The sequence below is a fragment of the Bacillus rossius genome, chromosome 7 (genome assembly GCF_032445375.1).
Source record: "Bacillus rossius redtenbacheri isolate Brsri chromosome 7, Brsri_v3, whole genome shotgun sequence".
NCBI classification, from domain to species: Eukaryota; Metazoa; Arthropoda; class Insecta; order Phasmatodea; family Bacillidae; genus Bacillus; species Bacillus rossius.
This window is the reverse complement of record NC_086335.1, coordinates 13,836,490-13,858,990: the sequence shown is the minus strand read 5'-3', so window position 1 is coordinate 13,858,990 and position 22,501 is coordinate 13,836,490. Positions and strand designations below refer to the sequence as shown.

Sequence of the window (22,501 nt, the reverse complement as noted above, 5' to 3'; positions counted from 1 at the left end):
AAGTATTTTATCCAAATTTGATTCATGTGACGTGCTTTGCCGATGGCGTACATCGACTCTCTGAAGAAGTAAGATCCACGTTTGGAAATGTAAACAAACTGACTTAGTGAACAAAAACTGTGTTATTTAAGGCACCTGTTCGCTTTAAGGCTAATAAAGAAAAACTGCCAAATATGGGGTATATGGATCGAAGCTGTACTGTTTTACAACGAACATTACAAGGACATCAAAAGTGTACTAAATGACTTCAATAGTCCAGAGGCTATGGTAATTTGTCACTCTAAGGAAGCATTTAACGTATATGGTATTAAAAAAAAACACATATCAGTGATTAGCATACACTTTTCCCATACCTATACCTGTGAGTATTCAAAAGCTTGATACTCAATGTTTGGCGTTTACTGAATCAATTCGGTTAATAACTAAGATCCGTCAAACGAACTCCACATTGTCAGATGTGTTCCCGTGTAAATTAAAAGAAGAGTTAAAAAACGTTTTGAGCAAAAACCCAGGCTTTGAACCTTTGTGTCAAATTAATAGTGTTATTAATGGGATGGGTGACCTTTTGCCAGAAACAATAATTGATAACATAGCATCCAAATTCAAATACTGCCCAGTTACCTCAATGGATGTGGAACGGTCTTTTTCCACTTATAAAAATATTTTGAGTGATCGAAGGCACAATTTCAGTACATAACGAACATTTGGAACAGTACCTGATTGTTAACTTCTACATGAATACTAAATGTAAAATAATTGTTAATTTACTGTCGATATCTTACTAATTTTATGTGATTTTGGAGTAAAAAAAATAAAGACTAATATTTTTCTATTATTTAATGTCGCATATTTTGACACATTTATGCATATTTAATGCATATTTCAAGCTTTTTATTTTGCATGTAATCCGGTCTCTAGTTATAAAAGTGATTTAGGTTAAGCTTTGTTTTCAAATGATTTTCGATTTAATTTATTAAATGTAAAAATATATTTGTAATACATTTATATCTTAGCATTTTTTATTTTTTTTTTTTTGCTTAGTCGGAGTAAGTACTTTAAATAATATGATTGGGTTTGAAGAGGGGCGCAACAACTAAATTTCCAAAGGGGGGCAATATACCTTTTTATAAAGAATCATCGATTCCCCCGTTTTGAAGCGGGGGGGGGGGGGGTTGGTGGGGGGGGGGGGCACTCCCCCGGAAAAATTTGTATTTAAATGTGGAAAATGGTGCTATTTAAGCAGTTTTATTATCTAAAAATTGATTTCACAGCACTTTCTTTGCCCCCGTTTGCCCCCACTTCAAGGTTTCAGAGGGGAGGAAAATACCGTTGCCCCCCCCCCCCCTGTTGTTGCGCCCCTGGCGTTTTAAAGTATCTGAATATTTCAATATACAAATTGTATGTGAGTCAATTATGAGTATATTCTAAACGAAAAAACTCCTTAATCTGCTTTATAATATACTACTGAGAACTTAGTCCGTAAATCTTTGCCGCATAATGCGTTTTAAATTTTAACATTGTGTCATTACTAGAGTTTTTTTTAAGCCGTCCTTTGATTTTAAAAATTTTGAAAACCTTTGCTGCGATAATTTTGATACAAACCACATAAAATCTTATAACGTTTTTGTAACCGCAAATATATTAAAGTAAATAACTGTGTTAAGTTTTAATAATTATTGTAAAGTGAAAAATGCAACTTTTTATGAAATGACACATCTGCAAGATTTGTAAAAGTCAGAATATTACTTATAATATGGATAAAAGTTCTAATTATGATGCGGGTGAACACTGTTAAATAAACATGATATTTATTTTAGTTCCTTTTTATACTTACATAACGACGATTGATTCTAATTATTATATCAGGATTCAATGCGTCACCTTTATGTAGTAAAATCTGCTGTTTAAAAGCCTTACTCGAAGGACGACTCAGTTTATAAGTTTTTATTAGAGATTTATTAACCAATATTATATTCAAGGTCACATCTTCTAAATCCTCTTAAAAAAACCGAATCAAAATTACAAAGAATTTAACTTTAAAATTGTACACAAACACATATACACACACTTAAAATATATTATCAATAGATATTGCTATAAACGCTGCATAAAATAACTAGCCTATATCTATTTTTTTTCCATTTAAAATGAAATATAGATTATTTTATACGGTGTTATGCGATAAATATTCTTTTAAATATTAAACAAAAATACGAAAAGAACAAAAATCATTGTTTGAAAATAAATACCAGATTAAAGATTAAAGTAAATAAAACTATCTGTCGAACGTTAACTATATATATATATATATATATATATATAACTCAAAGGTGACTGACTGACTGACATAGTGATCTATCAACGCACAGCCCAAACCACTGGACGGATCGGGCTGAAATATTGGCATGCAGGTAGATGTTATGACGTAGGCATCCGCTAAGAAAGGATTTCGATTAATTCTACCCCCAAGGGTATATATATATATATATCTTTATATATATATTTCTTGTGTGCGTGTGTATGTCACTGAACTCCTCCTAGACGGCTGGACCGATTTTGATGAAATTTTTTGTGTGAGTTCACGGGGATTCGAGGATGGTTTAGATCACAATTGGATATATATTTATATATATATGTATATTTCTTTCAGGGAGTGAAAATGTGAACATTTCATTTTATAACAGAAAAAAATCATAGGTCATAGATATACAAATAGTGAGTGAGTGTCATTTCTCTATGTCTGCCACACGATCATACACATAGTAAGGTCTTGCAAATTAATATTTTTCTCCTTGGTGAGACCAGCCCGCTTAGTGGAGCTCGCAGCGGCTAGCAAAATAAAGGTGCTAATAACAGTTTGTTTCTTAACTTCGTCAATATATAGAGTTGCCTTGAATTTTAAACACACCTTCGTTTGATGCGTTTGTCATGTCTTATTTTTCGTTTGTTTGTGCCGTATGCGTTCCTATACTATTTATCCGATTCCGATTAAATTTTGGTTAGTTGTTATGCGGATGCCCTTGAAGGTTTCTGAGACGGTATAACTATTTGCAATAGTTGGAGCACGAATAGTTTAAAAAAATGTGTTCATTTCATATTATATAGCAGCACTTCGTCTGTTTTTGTTGTCTAAGTGCGCACGCATGAGACAATTTATTTAAATATAAAAGAGAGACAGAGATAGAGTGATATATATACAGAGTGAGATTGAGAGAGACAGAGAGATAAGTTGTGATAGAGCGAGGTATAGAGAATGAAATGGGTTAGATAAAGAGATATATAGATGTATAGCGCTATATAGAGATTTATGTATAGAAGAGATATAGTGGGATGTATATATGTAGATATAAAGAGATAAATAGAGATAGATAGATATATATAAATAGATGTAAATAGAGATAAATATATATTTAGAGATATGGATGGATGATTTGTATATGTGTAACTACTTTAAACATATTACAAAACAAAACTGAATGAGGCATTGCAATGCAAGCTGAGCTTTAGCTAGATAATGGAATCATTTCAATATTACTAATCTCTTATTTTTCAGCTCTTTTCTATAGTGCTTTATAAAGTCTAGATTACATACAGCCCACCAATTTTTCGATATATACAGGTAAAAAACTATACAGTGGCAGAACAACATCTGTCGGGATCTGAAAGTGATATAAATTATTTTGCACACTTGACATTCAAATTAAGAATACAATTACTTACTACGTCTGATTTCGAAAAAGGTCCCCTTCACCCTGTTTTCACTGAACTCCTAGACGGCTGGACCGATTTTGATGAAATTTTTTGTGTGAGTTCACGGGGATTCGAGGATGGTTTGGATTCACAATTGGATATTTTATCTGGATTATGAGTTAATAAAAAACTAAAAAATGTAATGTGTGTCATAGACATACAAACTGTTAGTGTCATTCTTCTATGTCTGCCGAGCAATAGCTTTCAAGCCATTACGTAACGTTTTGCTATTGTAAGGAACTAAGTAAAGAGTAAGAAAAAAAAAGCTCTTGACAGTTTGTAGTGTCGCCATATTTGTTTCAATTTTCAATACCATTTTTGTATATTACAATTTAAATTGCAGAAAAAAATCATGTTTCATAGACACATAAATAGTGAGTGTGTCATTTCTCTACGTCCACGAGGTCTCGCCGCGTTATTTTCTCCTTGGGGCGAACCCGTCCGCTTGATTAAATAAACAGGTTTTATCGTTGAATGATTTCATGATATATTTCATGAAAATCTGCTCTCATAAAAAAGTTAGTTTTATAGACATTCAATAGGTGTGTCTCTCTCTCTCTCTCTCTCTCTCTCTCTCTCTCTCTCTCTGAAAATCAATCTATGAATCGTTACAAATTTATTTCCTTTATTTTTTTTTTGTATGATTTGATACAATATCATTTCAATAAAAATCAATTTCTACCCCTTCCTATTTTCATTTACACAATACGAAGTTTCACTTCTTCCACAAGGAGGGACTCCACGCAATATTTTTGCATGCAATAAAAAACAATTTTTTAATGATGCCAAATAAGTATAACTTCACATGCGCGTACCTAAGTACACGCACCCATTTTTTAAATTTAATTTCTTCTATATATATTTTTCCTCCCTACCTAGGGCACTCATAATTCTTTTTAATTTCACGTGTATGTTTTGAATGTCATTCGAGTTGTACAATTTTTTTTTGTCATATTGGTCATTATTTATACTTTGTGTCATTTTGGAAACATACGTATTTTAGGTATTATGACAAATAAAAAAAATTAGTTTCACTAACATTCTTATGTTTTTATTGTGTGGATAGTTTCAAGTTTAATATTATGTAGGTACATAAATTCTTAAACTTATAAATTTCTTCGAAATTTATTCATAGGTAGGTAGGGCCTACTAATATTTTCTATTTTTCAATATTGTTATTTTTTATTACATTACCTACTTATTTGCAAGGAGTTTGGTTTAGTGTTTATAATTTATCTGCTGAGCGTCAAGAGTCTTAGGGCTGCTGAGACCGAAGACCAGAAATATTTATCAATTATGTAATATATTGTTGAAAAATTTGAATTTAACTATTTCAGAAAAGTTGATTTTTTTTATTAATTAGAATAGTTACGTGTAATTGCCATCTTCCTTTATTTCATATTAAACATTATGTTTGGTTGAGTGTGAGATAATTTTATTTATGTATGTTTTATTTTCATGTAATTTCTTATATATATTCTTACCTACCTACTTCTATTAAATTTCAGGCGGATGTTAACATTGTCATTCCAGTTGTATAGATTTTTGTCAAATTAGTTGTTATTTATTCTTTTTGTTTCATTTTGGACTATGTTGTTTTATATTTAATTCAAAGATGTGTGGTGTGTACAGGGAGTGATGTCTCTATTAATTTCTATACTCCTTTGGATAAGCGGAATATTGCCACCACAGTTTTACATATAAAGGAATCCTACAAATTTTTTAAACATTATGACAAATAAATATAGTTTCACAAACATCCTTAGTTTTTTTTTTGGTGTGTATAATTTGAAGTTTAATATTATGTATGTACGTAAATTCTTAAACATAGAGTTATTTATTAATTTATTTAGATAATTATTAATAGGTAGGTAATAAGCTTTCTATTTGTCAATATTGTTATTATGGTATATAGGAGTACAGTAAATGCCTACATTCTTATATTCCTTTATATCTCATTCGATTTGGAGTGTTTCCAAGCCATTCGAGGTCCTCAACGTCAACCCCCCCCCCCAGATGGTTTAAGCCCCAAATTTTCGAAAGTTTAAAAAATTGGAAAAATCTATCTCTTTCGATTTTAAGTGTTTTCGAGCCATTCAGGGTCCTCGAACCTCCCCTCCCCCCTCTGGAAACAAAGCCCCAAAATTTCGACAATTTCAGGAATTTCAAAGATCTATTCTTTCTAGATGGAGTGTTCCAAACCATTCGAGGTCCTGAACATCCACTTTCCGCAAAAGTGAAAGCCCCAAAATTTCGAAATATAAGAATATATATAAATTGGATGTTGGCATGTATGTCGCCGATAAACTCTTACACCGTTTGACCGATCGCCATGAAAGTTGGCACAGCGAAGTGTTTTTATCATGGAGAAGGTTTTTATGCTAACAATTTTTTTTGTAACTCGCCGCTAGATAGCGCTGTAGCGCATCAACTTCTAAACTTTTCAACCGATCGCCATGGGTAAACAGAAAACCATAGGTCACAGATACACAAACAGTAATTATGTGTCACTTCTTAATGTCCACCGCACTGGACATATCGCTATCCATTTTGCTGTAACTCGCGGACAATATATCACCCGGTGTTCAGCCCGGGTAAAGCGGGGTACTGCAGCTAGTATATATATATATATATATATATATATATATATATATATATATAAGCGAAATACCACTCACTGACTCACTCATCACGAGTTCTCTAAAACTATACACCCGATTGACTTGAAATTTAGCATAGTTACTCATTTTGTAATTTTACACTCACTAAGTACGGATTCTGCGGAAATCCGATCCCAAGGCGAGTTTTGGGGGCGTAATATATCAAAATTTACAGTTTTTGGTAGGAAATCATCATGGCAACGGCTGTTGCTTTGTTGATGCTTCATTCGTCTCTATGGCAACGACTATTTCATCACCGTTGAATTATGCGGGTACTTAAAATATCAATTATTGCCCTTTTTTTCAATTATATATATTTTACAGACTTGAAACTTCACAGTAATGCTCCTTATATTACGCAGGATGACATTTTCCGAAAATTAGATCCCATGGGTGGTTAAAACCAGGCAACAGTTGGTACTTTGTCTGCATCAGAACATTTTGCATTGTTCATGCCTTCTGCGTCTCCATGGCAATGGGCATCGCGCGGCAGTGGCGTACCCACAAGGAGGGGCATGTATAATGAGCGGCGCAAGCGTGATCTGCCTGTAGACTGCCGTAGCGAAGTACGGGTACATCAGTTGTACGTTGCGTACACGAGTCGGGAAACCATCGGTGCTATTCATTTTATCTCCGGTACATTATACAGCATTGTAATAAATTTTCACTGAATTTTTTTTTATTTACCATTACTGTAAATGGGAGATGTGGCTTAATTTTTTTCTATTAGTATAGCCGTAAGAAGCCGGGTCGGGCAGCTAGTATATATATATATATATATAAAATAATGTATGTGTGTTTGTATGTTCACTTAAAATTCGGGAACCGTTAGCCCAATTGATATGAAACTTTGCGCGCATATTATAAAGGGCGACATGAACACTCCGACGAAAATAGTTACGTTAGAGCCGGATAGATGGCGCTGGTGGCAGTGATTTTTATATTTTAAACCATACGTAGAATTGATAGGAAATGTTGTGTATATGCATGTGGCAGCATTAGAACACCATACACTAACAAATATGGTTACACTGGTAACAGAAAGATGGCGTTAGTGCCGTTTATTTAAATTAATAAAATTTTGAATAATAGATACAATTTATTAGAATCTCACTATGTATAACAAAAGAACAACAGAATTAAAATACACAATTGGTAACCACAACAATTGGTTTTCTGATTTTGGATATAAATTGGATAGCGAAGCTAATTTTATTTAATATCTTATTTAACTGGTTATATTTGCGATGCCATGCGAAAAAGATCATCACATGGCCAAGACAGCCAAGCTGCTAGAAGAGACTGACACGAAAATCAGAATGTAATAAATTACGTGCCCTACGAAATGAAAGCACCAGAATAAGAAATTAACAAACATGGGCATCAGAATCTCAAGAAGATCATCAAAAATGTTTAATTGCAAATCAACAACGTACAAATGAATTACGCTCTAGAGAGACAGACTGATAGAGAGAATTACGTAATGAAAATAATCTCAGGCAAGAGCAAATGAAAATATTAATCAACAACAACAAAGAATTGCAAATAATCGTTCAAGAAATTTAATATGACGAAACATGCCATTATTTGATTGTCTTGCATTTAATTACAATAACACCATTACTTCAGTCAACATGCTGAATGCATTATTGGTTCAATGAGTAAAATTTGTATGTATTGTAATGCGTTGAAATTCAGCGGTGGAGCACCGGGATTGTATTGTACAAACGGTAAGATTATGTTGCCAATATTACGCTCACCACCAGAACCATTAGCTATTGTCATTGCTATCTGGTGTATCACAATTAATGGTTTTTGAAGAGTTTTAAGCACGAGCCATTATTTTACACCTTAGAAACAACACGATTCAAAGAGTTTCATAAATACATCGCTCATACAACACATTACAGTACCCCATTATCATTTGGGAGGGTGAAAATGGATATCACTTCAACATAAAGCAGGTAAATCCAATTACAAGAGAAGAAACAAATAAAAAAGTTTCTGAAATGAATTTTTATTTAAACCGTTTAATGATCCGGCAAGCGACACAAAACCACATTCTGCAATGTCGTCAATTATTTTATCAATTCGTAGTAGACATATATGCAAAAATTGGAAGCGAAAGCCTTCTTTTCATTCGTTTGAATAAAAAAAAAGTTGCGCACAGACGACTACATAGTACACTTACGCGATGTAATCGCCAACGATGGGAATGTTACTGATATAGGAAAATTGCTCATTCTCCCAGCAACATTTACTGGCAGCACAAGATGCCATGACATATGTGAGATCTTACGGCCGTCCAGATCTATTTATTACGTTGAAGCGAGCGTCGTTCCTATCACGTCGTCGCCGAGTCATAGCCTTCCTTCCCGTCTACCTCCTTACCCCCTCTCCAGCTGAGTGTATTGTGTTTCCCCCCTCCCTTTTTCCTTAGGTCCACCGCCGACGATGTGCGATCGCCACGCCATCTATGCGAGGGTATAAATTGACGTGTTCTTGTGCCCTCGGGTCTCTTCTGCTAAGTTTTGGTTAGGGATAGCTGCGATCATTTCTGTCGTCGGTCCTGTCGAGGAATGAGCAAGTGGTTTGTATGTATTTAACAAGTTTGGATGGAACGTCTAACGTGAGACTTTGGCACGAGACTGCCGTGCGTTAACGAAAAAATAAGCGTGCGTTCCAGTTTATTAAGTTTTTATGTTAGCTGGCCGTCAGGGGCATTTATTTAAATTCATTATTTTTCTGGAAACACGATGTTTTGACTCCAACTTGTTTTCTTTTCGTGGCTTTTTAGTTCCGGGGCATTGGTATGATCAGCATAGCCTACCACTGCACCCTTGCATATTGCGACATCTTTGTTTTATGCAGCATTAATTTTAAGTGCAAGATGTCATTTTTGTGTGATGTTGTTGGAGCTCCTGCTTATGATTGTAGTTAAGCGTTTTTGTGTGCCCATGCTTAGACTGTTTGTTTAGTCGTAATATTATTTGCTCTTCCTCATACTCGATCGGAGCCAGGCTTCTTCAATCACTTATTTTATTATTGAATCTTAGTGAATTTAGTGTGGCTAGCCCCGCGTTTTCTTTAAATTCATAATTTGAGCCACATGTGGAATGTGTACTTTATCCTGTTTCGTTGTTCCCTTGCACTGCGCAGTACGTTTAATTCATTGACAGGGGTGTACTGTCTGATACTCTCAATTATTATGCTTGAATATTTATTATGTGTCTTATTGGTCATGCCTTTTGGCTCGTTAACGTAATGATTAACTGATATCGAGAGTTTGTATTTCATAGCCATGCTGTTTGGTTCGTAGCTGGTTAACTTAACGTGTCATATGTTTTAACAAATTAGTCACTCCATCTTATTGGGCTCGTTCAAACAAATTTCCTATGTTTATTTCATTTGGCATCTTAAAATTTTTTTGAACAATATAATTGTTTACCTTTCAATGTTTAATTACATATGCTCCAAGGAGCTTCTTGTTACAATGTTTAACATTTGAGAAACGAAACAAATATATAATATATGTTTTGATAAATAAATTATTTTATTATTTCTATCACTCAAAACATTTCTGTTCCAATTGTCCCTTCTAGCAGGGATATTTCTACGTCTTCGCCGATTGCGGCTCACACTAAATCTTTACACTTACTATAGATCAGTGTTGGGCGCATGGGTGCAACCTGGTAGCGTCCTGGTGATACTAGCTACGTTGCAACGTTCACATGTGTTCCGAATTGTGGTGAATTAAATCAACTATTAATGCCAGGTCAAAAAGCAACTTATTGTCATGATTTAACTGCCAGAATTTTTAAACAAAAATTATCAAAATTGATGGATTTAATAGTTAAGAATTATATTTTTGAAGAAACTCGCTTCTGGATTTACTCCATCGAATGGCAAAAATTTGGATTTCCACATGCACACATACTTATTTGGTTGAAAAACATAATAACACCAGATCAAATTGATGATGTTATAAGTGCAAAAATACCAAATAAACAAGATGATCCTGTATTATTGACATTATTATCAAAAATATGGTGCATGGTCCATGTGGTGTTCTCAATCCGCAGTCACCATGTATGATTGATGGCAAATGTAGTAAAATGTATCCACGAGATTTACATCATGACATAATTACAGGCAATGATGTATATCTACAATGCAGACGTCGTAAACCCGACGCTGGTGGACACACAGCAACAATAAAAATTAAAAATGTTGATTATGAGATCGATAACCGATTGATTGTTCCTTACTCGCCATTGCTTTCAAAAAAATTAATGCGCATTTCAATTTAGGATACTCCAACTTCGTAAAAAAACATCAAATACATTTGTATGTAAACAAATGCAGTGATATGGATGTATTTGTAATTTCAAATCTAAACACACAATTTGATAAAGTCACGCAATATCAAATGGGCAGATACATAAGTAGCAACGAAGAAGTGTGGCTTATATTCAGCTTACAATTCATAATCGTGTTTCAACAGTTGTTGATCTCAGTGTTCACCTTGAAAATGGACAACGTGTTTATTTTATAACTGAAAGTGCAATACAACGAGCACTTAATCCACCAGATATAACATTGATGGCTTTCTTTAAATTGTGTGAAGAATATAATTTTGCCAGAACATTGCAATATTTTCAAGTAACAAAATATTTCACATGGAATCCATCATCAAAAAAAATTGATCAGAAAAAAGGAAGGAATTTTAGTTATTGGACATCCAAATGTCTTTGAATCTTATGCTTTGGGACAAATATATATAGTAGATCCAAACAACGCAGAATGTTTTTAATTACGTATGTTGTTGATATACTATGTTGAGGGTCCAACATCATTTAAATCTTTAAAAACAATTAATGGCGAAGAATGCGAGACATATCGTGACGCATGTCAAAAGCTTCAATTCCTTTAAAGTGATCAACATTGGGAGGAAGCATTGACAGATGCAAGTTTAACAAGTCAACCACATCAAATACGTTTGTTATTTGCATTCATATTAACCATATGTTCTCCATCATATCATAAAGAAATTTGGGATAAACTTAAGAATAGTTTAAGCGAATATATTCTTCATCGCATTCGTAAAACTACCAGTAACTACGACATACATTTTTCCGATGATATTTTATATTAATCCCTTATCAAATTAGAAGACTTATGTTTATCGATCGTAAACCAACCACTCATTCAACTTTTAATGGTAGCTCGACGTCGGTCAACACTGGATATTTATGATCGTGACCTTAAACGTGAACAATAATTCAATGTTGATGATTTAAGACAATTTATTGCTATTAAAATACCACCTTTAACACAACAACAAAAATTGATACACGAATAAATAACAAATGCAATTTTAAATAATAGAGGGGGCCATTATTTTCTAGATGCACCTGGTGGCACAGGTAAAACATTTTTTATCTGTATCATATTGGCACAAGTTCGTTCACAAAAGTACATTGCACTGGCCATTGCATCTTCAGAGATAGCTGTGACTTTATTGGATAACGGACGAACTGCACACTCTGCATTAAAATTAACATTAAATATGCAAATCGTAGAACGTCCAACATGCAATATTTCCAAAATATTCTGGAATGAGTAAAATTCTAAAGCAATGCCAAATTATCCTTTGGTACGAATGCACGATGGCTCACAAAAAGTCACGCACTTTGCAAGATTTAAGAAGCAATGATAGCCCATTTGGTGGAGCATTAATTTTACTAGCCGCAGATTTAAGACAAATTATCGGTAACACCAAGATAAACACCAGCAGATTAACTCTAATGCCTGTCTAACAGCATCTCATTTGTGGTGACACGTTCAGAAGCTAAACGTAACAATCAAAATGCGTGTACACATAAAAAACGATGCATCTGCCGCAACATTTTCTAAACAGTTGTTAGATTTTCGCAATGGAAAAATGTCAATCGATCAAACTACTAATTGCATAACCATTCCTGAAAACTTTTGTTCCATTGTGCCATCACTTCAAGAATTAATGGACTTTGTTCTCCCAAACAAAAATACAAAATAAAATGAAATAAATACAATAAACCAAATAAAACTATCAATGGCTTTGTGAACGCGCCATTCTGGATTCAAAAAATAATGACAGTATTGATTTCATAATACAATTCTCGAAAAAAATTAATGAAGAACAGATCAATTGTTTCTGTGATGAATGAAGATGAAATTATAAATGACCCTGTAGAATTCCTACATTTATTGGAATTACCCGGCATTCTACCACACAACTTAAATTTAAAAGTCGGAGCTCCAATTTATCTTTTAAGAAATATACATCCGCCAAAATTATGCAATGGCACACGTATTACGATAAAAAAACTAACGTTAAACAGTATCGAAGCAACTATATTCAATGGAAAATAGAAAGGAGAAGACGTTTTAATTCCTCGAATAACAATTATTCCAACTGACATGCCATTTGAATTTAAAAGATAGCAGTTTCCAGTTCGTTTGGCTTTGCTATGATAATCAACAAGGCCCAAAGTCAATCTCTTCAAGTATGTGGAATGAACCTGGAAATTTTTTGCTTTTCACGTGGTGAATTGTATGTCGCGTGATCCCACGTTGGTTAACCGACAGTTTTTTTTTTTTTGTTTATGCTCACGATGGTAAAACCAAAAATATTGTAGGTATACCCATGTGTTAACAAAAATAATTAAAAAATAAAAAAAAGTTTTTTATTTACGTATAAATATGGTACTTTTTTTTTTTTTAGGTGAAGCGAAACGCACCGGGCACCAGCTAGTATTTTATAAATCAACTTTGAACCAGCAAAAAAATTACTTTATTTTCTGTTAGAGTGGGTTTGAAATTTTATTTTGGTATAAATGTTTGCAATTTATTGTTATAATGACGCTTTAGAGCTGTTCTGAAGAATTTAAATTAATATTAAAAAGTTTTAAAAAATTAACTTTAAGACATATCATTTGTTCCTTCAATATTATCAGCTGTTTAATGATCGAAGAATGATCATTGCCTTAGTCCACTATTCTTCATCTTCGGTGGGATCTACAATAAAAAGTAGTAAGAGACCAAAAAAGTAGAAATTGACTGATTAATATACCGATTTACTATATACTTGCTTCTTATGTCTTTGGTGTATACATTTTGTACGAGATTATATTTATGTAAGTTTCAGAAATATTCGATTCTTGTTTGTTCGAACATTAATTATTTCACTAGAACGCTCATGACAGCACTTGCGTACAAAAATGGAGATAACAAGTAAATGTGTTTAACAAAACTCTTCATATATAACATTTTATGTATTTTTGTAGGTATTATTAATAATTTTAATCACTGGGTGTGTAGTTTGACGTTGCAGAGTAATGCGTAGCCTAAATGAAAGAGGGGCCTAATGCTTATTTTAACTTTAGACAAATTGACTTATGATATGGTACTGTCATACAGAATTATATTTTATCTTTAAGATCGCGATGCGATGCCTGGCCGGATTACAAGGATCCTCCGGGCTATTGTTACCTTCAGCGGCTTGGGAATTTCGTGCTTACAGAGGCCACCAAGAGGAGTGGGGCGGTTAAGTTTCGCTGTTCTGGGCGTTTGGGGCGTCGGGTCAGCCCGATAAAGATGCCTCAGGTATATAAGCGCCTACGCCGGCCTCCGCGGGAGCTCCAAGGGTTCGGAGAGTTCTTAGAGTAGGGGAGAGAGTGTGCCTTTGGTGAGCGATACTGGCGATACCCTTGCAATCAGCAAAAGGTTAAATTGGCTAGTGGCCCTTAGTTAGCGATCCGGACATATCGGGAGACGATAACTGCGAGAAGGCCAGATGAGCCAGTCGGTTGCAACGAGCGATAGTTGAGGACTGTACTGCGGCGCGGTGTGGGTGAGTGTACGAAGGAAGCGGACAGAAGAGCCAGCCACTGTCGAGCTCCAGTGGAAAGTGTTAATCTTTCAATGATCCGAGTAAAAATGATTTTTATGGGTGGAGAACATCAGTGCAGACATTAGTAATAAATAAAATCGTACTATTTTTTTGGGCTGTCCCTACAAATCCAATTTTTTCCTACATTATATTGTTTAACATTTTGTATATGTTACGAAAGACTCAGGTAAAGAGTCCTAGATCTTTATTACTTTATAAATAAGACTTTTTTTGTGAAAAGGTTTTTATTTATCTCCTTTAAAATGGCCTTAATTTCGATTTCACAATTATAAATAAAAACATTTTAATACTTAATTTAAGAATGTTGATGTAATTGTCATATTAAAGATTTACATTTTCTGACCATGACAATCCTGATTCGCTTTAACATTTATCTTTACAAATTGTTATAGCATTAAAATAGTTAATATAATTTCCTATCTCAAAACCATTTAAATATTTTTGTAAGGAATTTTTTTACGCTTTTGCTTTCAGACAAGAAAATAAAGTTTAGGCCACAAAATGGACAAAGCGCTACCACAAATCAAGAAATCAACGAAATAATTGTACACTCTGATGCTGAAAAGATGACAAAAGAAAGAGGTACGTATGTATAAAAAATAATGTGAGTAGATCCTAAAACGTATAAAATACTATCGTAGATTGGTTCAATTTCTTTTAGGTCCTAGTTAAATATTACTTCTTGTATTATTATTAAGGAATTTATTAATATGTTTCAAATACTTATGTAAAAAAATTGCTCTAATATATAATTTACATAAAAATTATCTTAAAGAAGATAAAAGGTTTTCCTGGACAAATAAACCATATCTATATTCTGTGTTGATTTCTTCGAAGAAGTAGATTTTACAAACGTTTTGCTTTGCATTGCAGAAGTTATCTTAAGGTTTGAGAAATCAACTAATTTGATTTTTATTTTGGTTAGATTTCTCAACTATGTATAAATCTGATACACTGCAGAGCAAACAGTAAATAGAATTACCCCCTTCAACGCGGCTTAAATCTGAAAGTCAAGGCACTTAAAGAAAAATTTTCTGTTTATCGACTTAATATTTTTATAAAAAATGTTGTAATTTGATATTATTTTTTCTATTCAACTTCGGTTGATTGTATTGAACAAACAATGTTGAACCGGACATATGAAACTCTTTTTGAGCACATCTTTTATTATCAGTGAAATATTTTTTACATTTTGATGTTGTAGAAATATTTTTCAAATTATTGTTTTGATAAATACATGATATTCACTTTTAGCAGTAAAACAATTGTAATCTCTTATTATTTATCAATATATTCTTATGATAGACTGTTCGACACAGTTAAAGTATATCTGCATTAGATTAAATAATCGAGGAAAATATTTAATAAATATAATTTTACATTGTTCACACTAAATGTTACAGTTTAAAGAGTCTCGAATTGTTTTTATATTTGATTAGGGGTTTGTTTGTTCCTTAATTTGTACCGGCATAAAACTTAAAGCCAAAAACTGACTTTTATGAATTTTTAAAGTTATATTTCTTTATATGCATAGAGGGTGAAATTTTAGGAAGCAAGTGAAATTCAATAATGTGCATGTTCACCATAGACGTAATTTAAACGCTATACTGTTTAATGAGCAAGTGCTTACGCATTTCGGGTATACCCACGAGCTGAAGACGTCGAGACAGCCGGTCGCCTAAGGTTGCATTAACCGGTATATAGTGGCTTTCATGAACATCAGTGGACGTACCAAGCGTGTGTGTTATATAAATCTTAGTGATATTGAAACTATTATGGAATATATTATGTGAATTTTAATAATCCGTCAAATAATTGCATATTTAAATACTTTGCGGTATTAGGTATTACAACAGTAATAACTCAATATTCCTTTTGATGATTAGCCGCGTCACTTTAGCATTGTTTTCATAAATAAATAGGAAAAAAACTTAGGTGTTTAAATGCGTTAAGTCTAACGTAAATATTGTAGATTTCAGTCCCACCCCTGCACAATAAAATGTCTTGTATTTTTAACATAGATATTTAATAATTAAATATTTTACTATTAATTTATAAACAATTATATTATTATTTGTTATTTATTTAACTTATTTCTCAAATAAGTTTTAATATATATCTGTCTCTTAGTTTGGTTATTGTACACAAAAATTGATAAAATCTTTATTTTTCACCTCCATTACCCTGCCCATCATTTAAAAATTAATCATGGAACTTCTTGATAAAATTTTGCCACTCTGCATTTAAAATAAGACAGAACTTAATGATTAGATTTGATTTACAAATAAAAAACTTCTCACATTCTTTACATAACTTAAGTTAAAATATGAAATAGAACAATACACTTTTGTTTTCAAGTTATTCTAAAAATAAGAATTATTTTACACGGCATAAAGTTCGGAAGGTTATGTATATATATATATATAATTAACACTATACATCCATTTTGTTGTTAAATATGTTTCTAAACACAAAGTTAAGTAACTTAAATTAGATATTTTTAAAATATTATTTTTAACATTTTTAGTAAATAAGTATAACTTCTTACACACGTACCTACATAAGTCGGTCTATAACGCAACCTATTTTTAACATTGGTTTTTAGCTAACTTAAAAATTTGAATCAATAAAATAACATAACTTTACCCATTATAGGGTGAAAAGGAAATAAATATTGTTGAACAACAGTTTATTCTATCACTGAATCTAATTAAGAGAAAGTTAAGCTTTTTGGAGCAAATAAAAAAAACCAAACGCTATGAAATTTATTTTACCATTTTGGGAAATTATATCCCTAGGGGATGTAATAACGGTATGTTTGGATTAATGAAGAAAAATTTATACCTAAGAATTTACTGGAGCAGGAGGAAACAAAATTTAGCGCTAACAATATATATATATATATATATATATATATATATATATATATATATATATATATATATATATATATAGTTATGCACCTCCTTTTTTTCGCAAAATTATATAAACATCATTTTTATTATTAATCTAGTGTAGTTTCGTAATCATTCAGTATGCAAAATATCGTAAAAATTAGAATAAATATTATAAAAATCGTTCAGTATTTGTTGTGTGATAAAAGACATAAAAAACAGGAAATTTTGGTTTTTTGAATTTTAATAATGTTATTTGTCATTTCAAATATATTTTTATATAAATCCATACAATGTAGTGAATACCTTAAATTATTATTACAAAATCCAAATTTATTTCAGTGGAGTTTCATTAATCAGCAAATTGAATAAACAATTACCTCACTTCTGAGACAGCCCAGTGTTTCCTAAAATTTGCAAGACTCACTTGAAATTTTAATATTTAGTGATAATTTTGAGGATGTTCTCATACAATATTTACTCTAATATTATTTTTATAATGGGTAAAACTAGAGCATTAAGGGTTAGATAAGTAAAATAAACTATACTGATAACCAACGATGTCATGTTGTTATAGACAAAACCCAAACCATCGACTATATTGTTAATCGCGGGCTTAAAAAAAATAAATAATAAAGTAATAATTTAAGAACAAAAAATATGCGCTTGACAGGAAACTCCAAAACTCAGTGTATAAACATTCATCGGGTAGAGCTAAACATTTCGAGATGTAACATCATTGAGGTCGTTAGTTTTCAATCACCATATACAGGATGCTTCTAAATGAAGTTTTACCACCGAAACATTAATGACTAAAATTATATAAAAATAAATATACACTTTTTCAAAAACAAATAACACATATTTAGGTACAACTGAATATCTAAACTTCAAACTAGTCGTTTAAGGTTCCAAAATAAATTGAGTGTTTACGATTAAAGTTGACTTAAACAAAATAAAACATAAGTCACAACCCATAACTAGAAACAGAGAGAGAACTAGAGAGTTCATCACCAAATGTTAGGTATTCTAATTCGTACGACCTGCACTTAGACAAATCTTACATTTGATTTAAAAGTGCCCCTTAAATAAGACTGTCTCGTACTCATGCTGTTTATGTCAAGTTCTTTGTTCTCGATTTTAACATATAACTTGGGCCATTTCTTGCCCTCAGTACCATATGACCTTATACCTCGAAAACTCTACTTACGAAAGGACATAGAGCCCACCAAGTGTGCCTAGGTGGGCCGATCTAGTCTACTCGTTGCCACGGAGGAGAGGCTTAGCCTTCCTCCTAAAACGATCATATCACGAAGTCGTTTTCTCCGAGGGGCATAGCCTCCACCAGATTGAGCCCTGATTAACCACTCGTGGTCGCTTAAGAACCATCCGTGCACCGGCGCGCCTACCAGAACAATCCAGGGTTGTTGAAACCAAATTTACAAACAACTAAACAGGAAAGCTGAATAAGTGAGGCCAAACCGCGGGTGGTGGCGCGAATCTGACCCAGTGACAGTGACGCCCGGCGACACTGGTATACGGCCGAACAAACAAACTACACAAGCTTTTGTGTAATCTGCAAGCCAGCAGCGCGTCCCGCCAGCCCTGTATCCCAACTGCACGGCTAAGCCAACTTCAGCAGCGAGTGAACAGAGCAACCACTCAGAGTCCCAACAGTAAAGTCTTAAAATTGTATTTCAAAGACCCTGGACAGTTCTGAAACATGCCAATATTGTTTGGTGAAAATAAATGCCTTTTTTAAATTTTAATAGACATACATTTTCTTTTATTTTTCAATTTAAGTTACTAGAAGGTTTGGGCATATACATATTTTCAAGCTATATAATTTTCTTGGATTTTTTTAAGCCAAAATAAATTTTAAACTAGAAAATTAAAATCTTATTAAAAAAATTGTTGCATTTAATAACTAACTCGAAACTTGATTATACTTTTTTTTGCCAATACGAGAAATTTTTAAATCCGTAATTTTAAACAAAGGCAATACTTTCCACAAAAGTTTTAACACGTGTAGAAATTCATGAAACGTTGTGCTTCCGTAAAGAGATGCTAGGTAAGAGAACGGAGGAACGACGAGCAGAGAAGAGAAAATGGAAACCAAGCAGGGGTTTTGCCTTTTCCCTTGAGAGCGACCCCCGCACTTCCTTCTCGGAGCCACTTCCGCGCAAAGCCTCAAGCGTCTCATCTTCAGATCCGCCCGTCTTTCCTCCAAGAACTCAGATTGTGTTTATTGCAGAACTCCCATCTCGTCCCGTGCTTTGCGGCGTGCCTTCTGTATCTCCTTCAATATGTCAACTGTGCAGTCTCTGAATGCGTTTTGAGCAGTGGCCTTGTTTGTGTCAGTACCTATTCATGCACTAAAGAAATAGTGAAAACAAGTAAAGAGAATAATGTTAAATAAGCTCGTTTTAAATGAGCTCGCTTTAGCTACAGTTTTATAAGCTAACAAATTAATCACAATATATACTTTGAAGTACTACAAATTAATATTATGGACGAGCACATATTTTTGTACAAATCTGCAAGTTTATTTTTACACAAATTTCCTTTTATGTGTGTACATATATTTAATTGGGTTCATATGGTTTATATTTTCTTAAAAATTCATATCTTATTTTTTTCTGCGTAGTGTGTTTTTTTTAAGTTTACGTAACAATCTTGTAACATGTGAAATAATGTATTACTTTTATGTATTAAAGTTTTTTTATTTTTTGCAAAATTCTGGCCAACTTGCATTATTCTATAATACTCGTCTAAAAAGTTGTATATGTTCATGTAGTAGCAGCTAGACTACGTTTAAATAGTTATGAGTTCTAATCAGCCTAGTGGCACTAGTTGTTTTTTATTTTTTTCGTAGGGCATTAAATGCTCCCAGCCTGAACAAAAATAAAATTACATGCTGAAATGGTCCTTCATACAGTCTAAATGTTAATGCAAGACTGACGTATAAATCTGAAATATATTTACATCGTGTATTGATTGAGTTGTATAATGCTTGTTTGACTTTCCCAGACGTGAAGCACCGAGGCCGCCCGAGGGAAGAGAACAGTTTGGGCCCTCCGCCCGTGGAGGACTCTGCTTCGGGCGCCGCGGCCCTGACCTGCCCCACGGTGCTCCTGGCGGGGGCCGCACTGGTGTACCTGCGCAGGACCCGGGTCCCGCCGTAGAGCCGCCCTCGACCCCTGCGCCCCAGCTCTCGGTGAACACTCACTGACAGACCGACTTCGTGTGCGAGGCCACGCTTTGGTATAAAAAATGAAAAAAAAAAAAGCTTTTGTCGAAAGAAGACAATAAAACAAATATTCATTGGACGAGTTTGTTAACTTGCACCTCAAGAGCAGAGAAGAATATTCCGCCAAGTATGCATGATTAACTGTGAAGTGTTGTGACAACGCTAGCATCCACGTAAATGTCAATATAATGATAAAAAATAAACTTTTGGGAAGTACAAAATGTATACATGTGGTGTACAGTTAAATGTAGTAAAGGTTTACCCAAGGGACCCAAATTATGCAAATAAGAATGTGGTTTATTTTTCATTCCATTGTATAAATGGGCTGTGTCGTATACATTTACTGAATAGAGATTAAAGTATGAGTTTTCTTGTTTGCGATGTTTTCCGTTCAAAAACTATTTTGAATAGCAAAATTATAAAGTTAAATGTTTTACAGTAATTTGAAATTGCTACTACATTAAATTTTTTAACAACCATAGTAATTTAAGATTAATAATGACTAAAAATTTCATACAAATCTTTAAATTCTTCTTCTTTGACACTTAAGGTAATAATAGTTTTATAAAAAAAATACTTATGTTATGACTATTATTTTTACTACAAATATAAAAATACTAGCTTATTAAATTCTTAATTAAAAAAGCTACTGTGATACAAAATTTTATCGCTTTCGGAATATACAAAAATACTTTGTAGGCACAATCAAAAAATATGATAATGTTACTTTAGTAGTACTTATTTGGTATAAGGGTAGGCTAAAATTTTTAACTGCAGTTCTCAAATAATATTATTTATAAAATGTTTAATGTACACACAATAAATCATCCACACAGATAAAAACAAAAGGTCTAAAGAAAATATTAATTTTAAAATTAAAATAATTGTAAGAAATTTCTAATTTATAATAATAACCTTATGTATGTAATTGATTAAACATGCGTATTTAGATCAAAGCGCGTTTTTCATTTTAATTTCTTGAAGATATTTTTGTAGTACATAATTTTTGTAAATTTTCATTTACTATTGAATAAGATGTATACAAAGTGTAATTTTGTAATCATAATATGAAAATGTGTTAAATTTATACAAAACAATTTTTCATACATCTTATTTTCTTGCAAACAATAGAGCTTCATTAAATTTTTATTTATATAAGCTTTCCAAATGTGCATTAACAAAATCGAGCTTGTAGTCAATTTTCTGTGAATTTACGCAATTTGCCAAACGCTGTGGTTGTTCCTATACAGATATATAAACATGATTCCCACTTTGCCAGCGAATGAAATTGTCACGAAAATATGAATAGTGTAATAAACTACTCTACAAAAAAGTATAAATATATTTACTTACTAATTATTTAATAAGTATTTTTTTTAGTTTACTTAGTCAGAAATCCTGCATACATTATTAACAGAACTATTGTCTTGGTATTTTTAAATAACTTTTGTTCTTTAACATAAACAATTTAAAATAAATAATTTTGAGTTACATACTCAGTTATATGAGGCTTACTTTTAGGGCATGATATAAATAATTTGGTTTTTAAATAGGAATGTAAATTGAAGTAAAGAAACATTGCAATAATTTTTTATAATTTAAAAAACTGTGTTTCATCAATTTATATTAAAACGTATTGAATTACCTTATTTTGTTTCAAAAAAACAAAACTTTCTTATTTGCTTCAAAGTTTATTAATATAACTTAGAACAAACAATACATTATTTAATAAATTGAATTTGTTAATAATTATTTTCTATAATTTTCATTATTAATTTTTCGTCTAATAATAAAGCCTCTGCTTTTAGAAACAACAAACATGTAATAATTGTTTTTATGTATGTTATTTAAAACGGGTAGTAAAATTGTAAATGATTATAAATTAATATGTCTACTTTATAATTGGTATGATTTTCTTTTTGTAGCAATGTAATAATTTCTTTGAAAAATTTCAATAAAATTATTCAGGAAACATTATTCACAGTTTCGAAAT

The 22,501-nt window shown here is 32.4% G+C and overlaps 1 protein-coding gene across 1 annotated transcript in view; it reads left to right on the top strand.

The window, feature by feature from the left end:
* The window catches only part of LOC134534406 (lachesin-like), a 424,713-nt gene extending 403,840 nt beyond the window's left edge, over positions 1-20,873 (top strand). The window contains exons 9-10 of the mRNA XM_063372870.1: positions 14,839-14,946; positions 20,289-20,873. Coding sequence (XP_063228940.1) covers positions 14,839-14,946; positions 20,289-20,443 — 263 coding nt within the window. The 3' untranslated portion in view covers positions 20,444-20,873. The remainder of the gene's footprint in view (positions 1-14,838; positions 14,947-20,288) is intronic.
* The last annotated feature ends 1,628 nt before the right edge of the window (positions 20,874-22,501 follow it).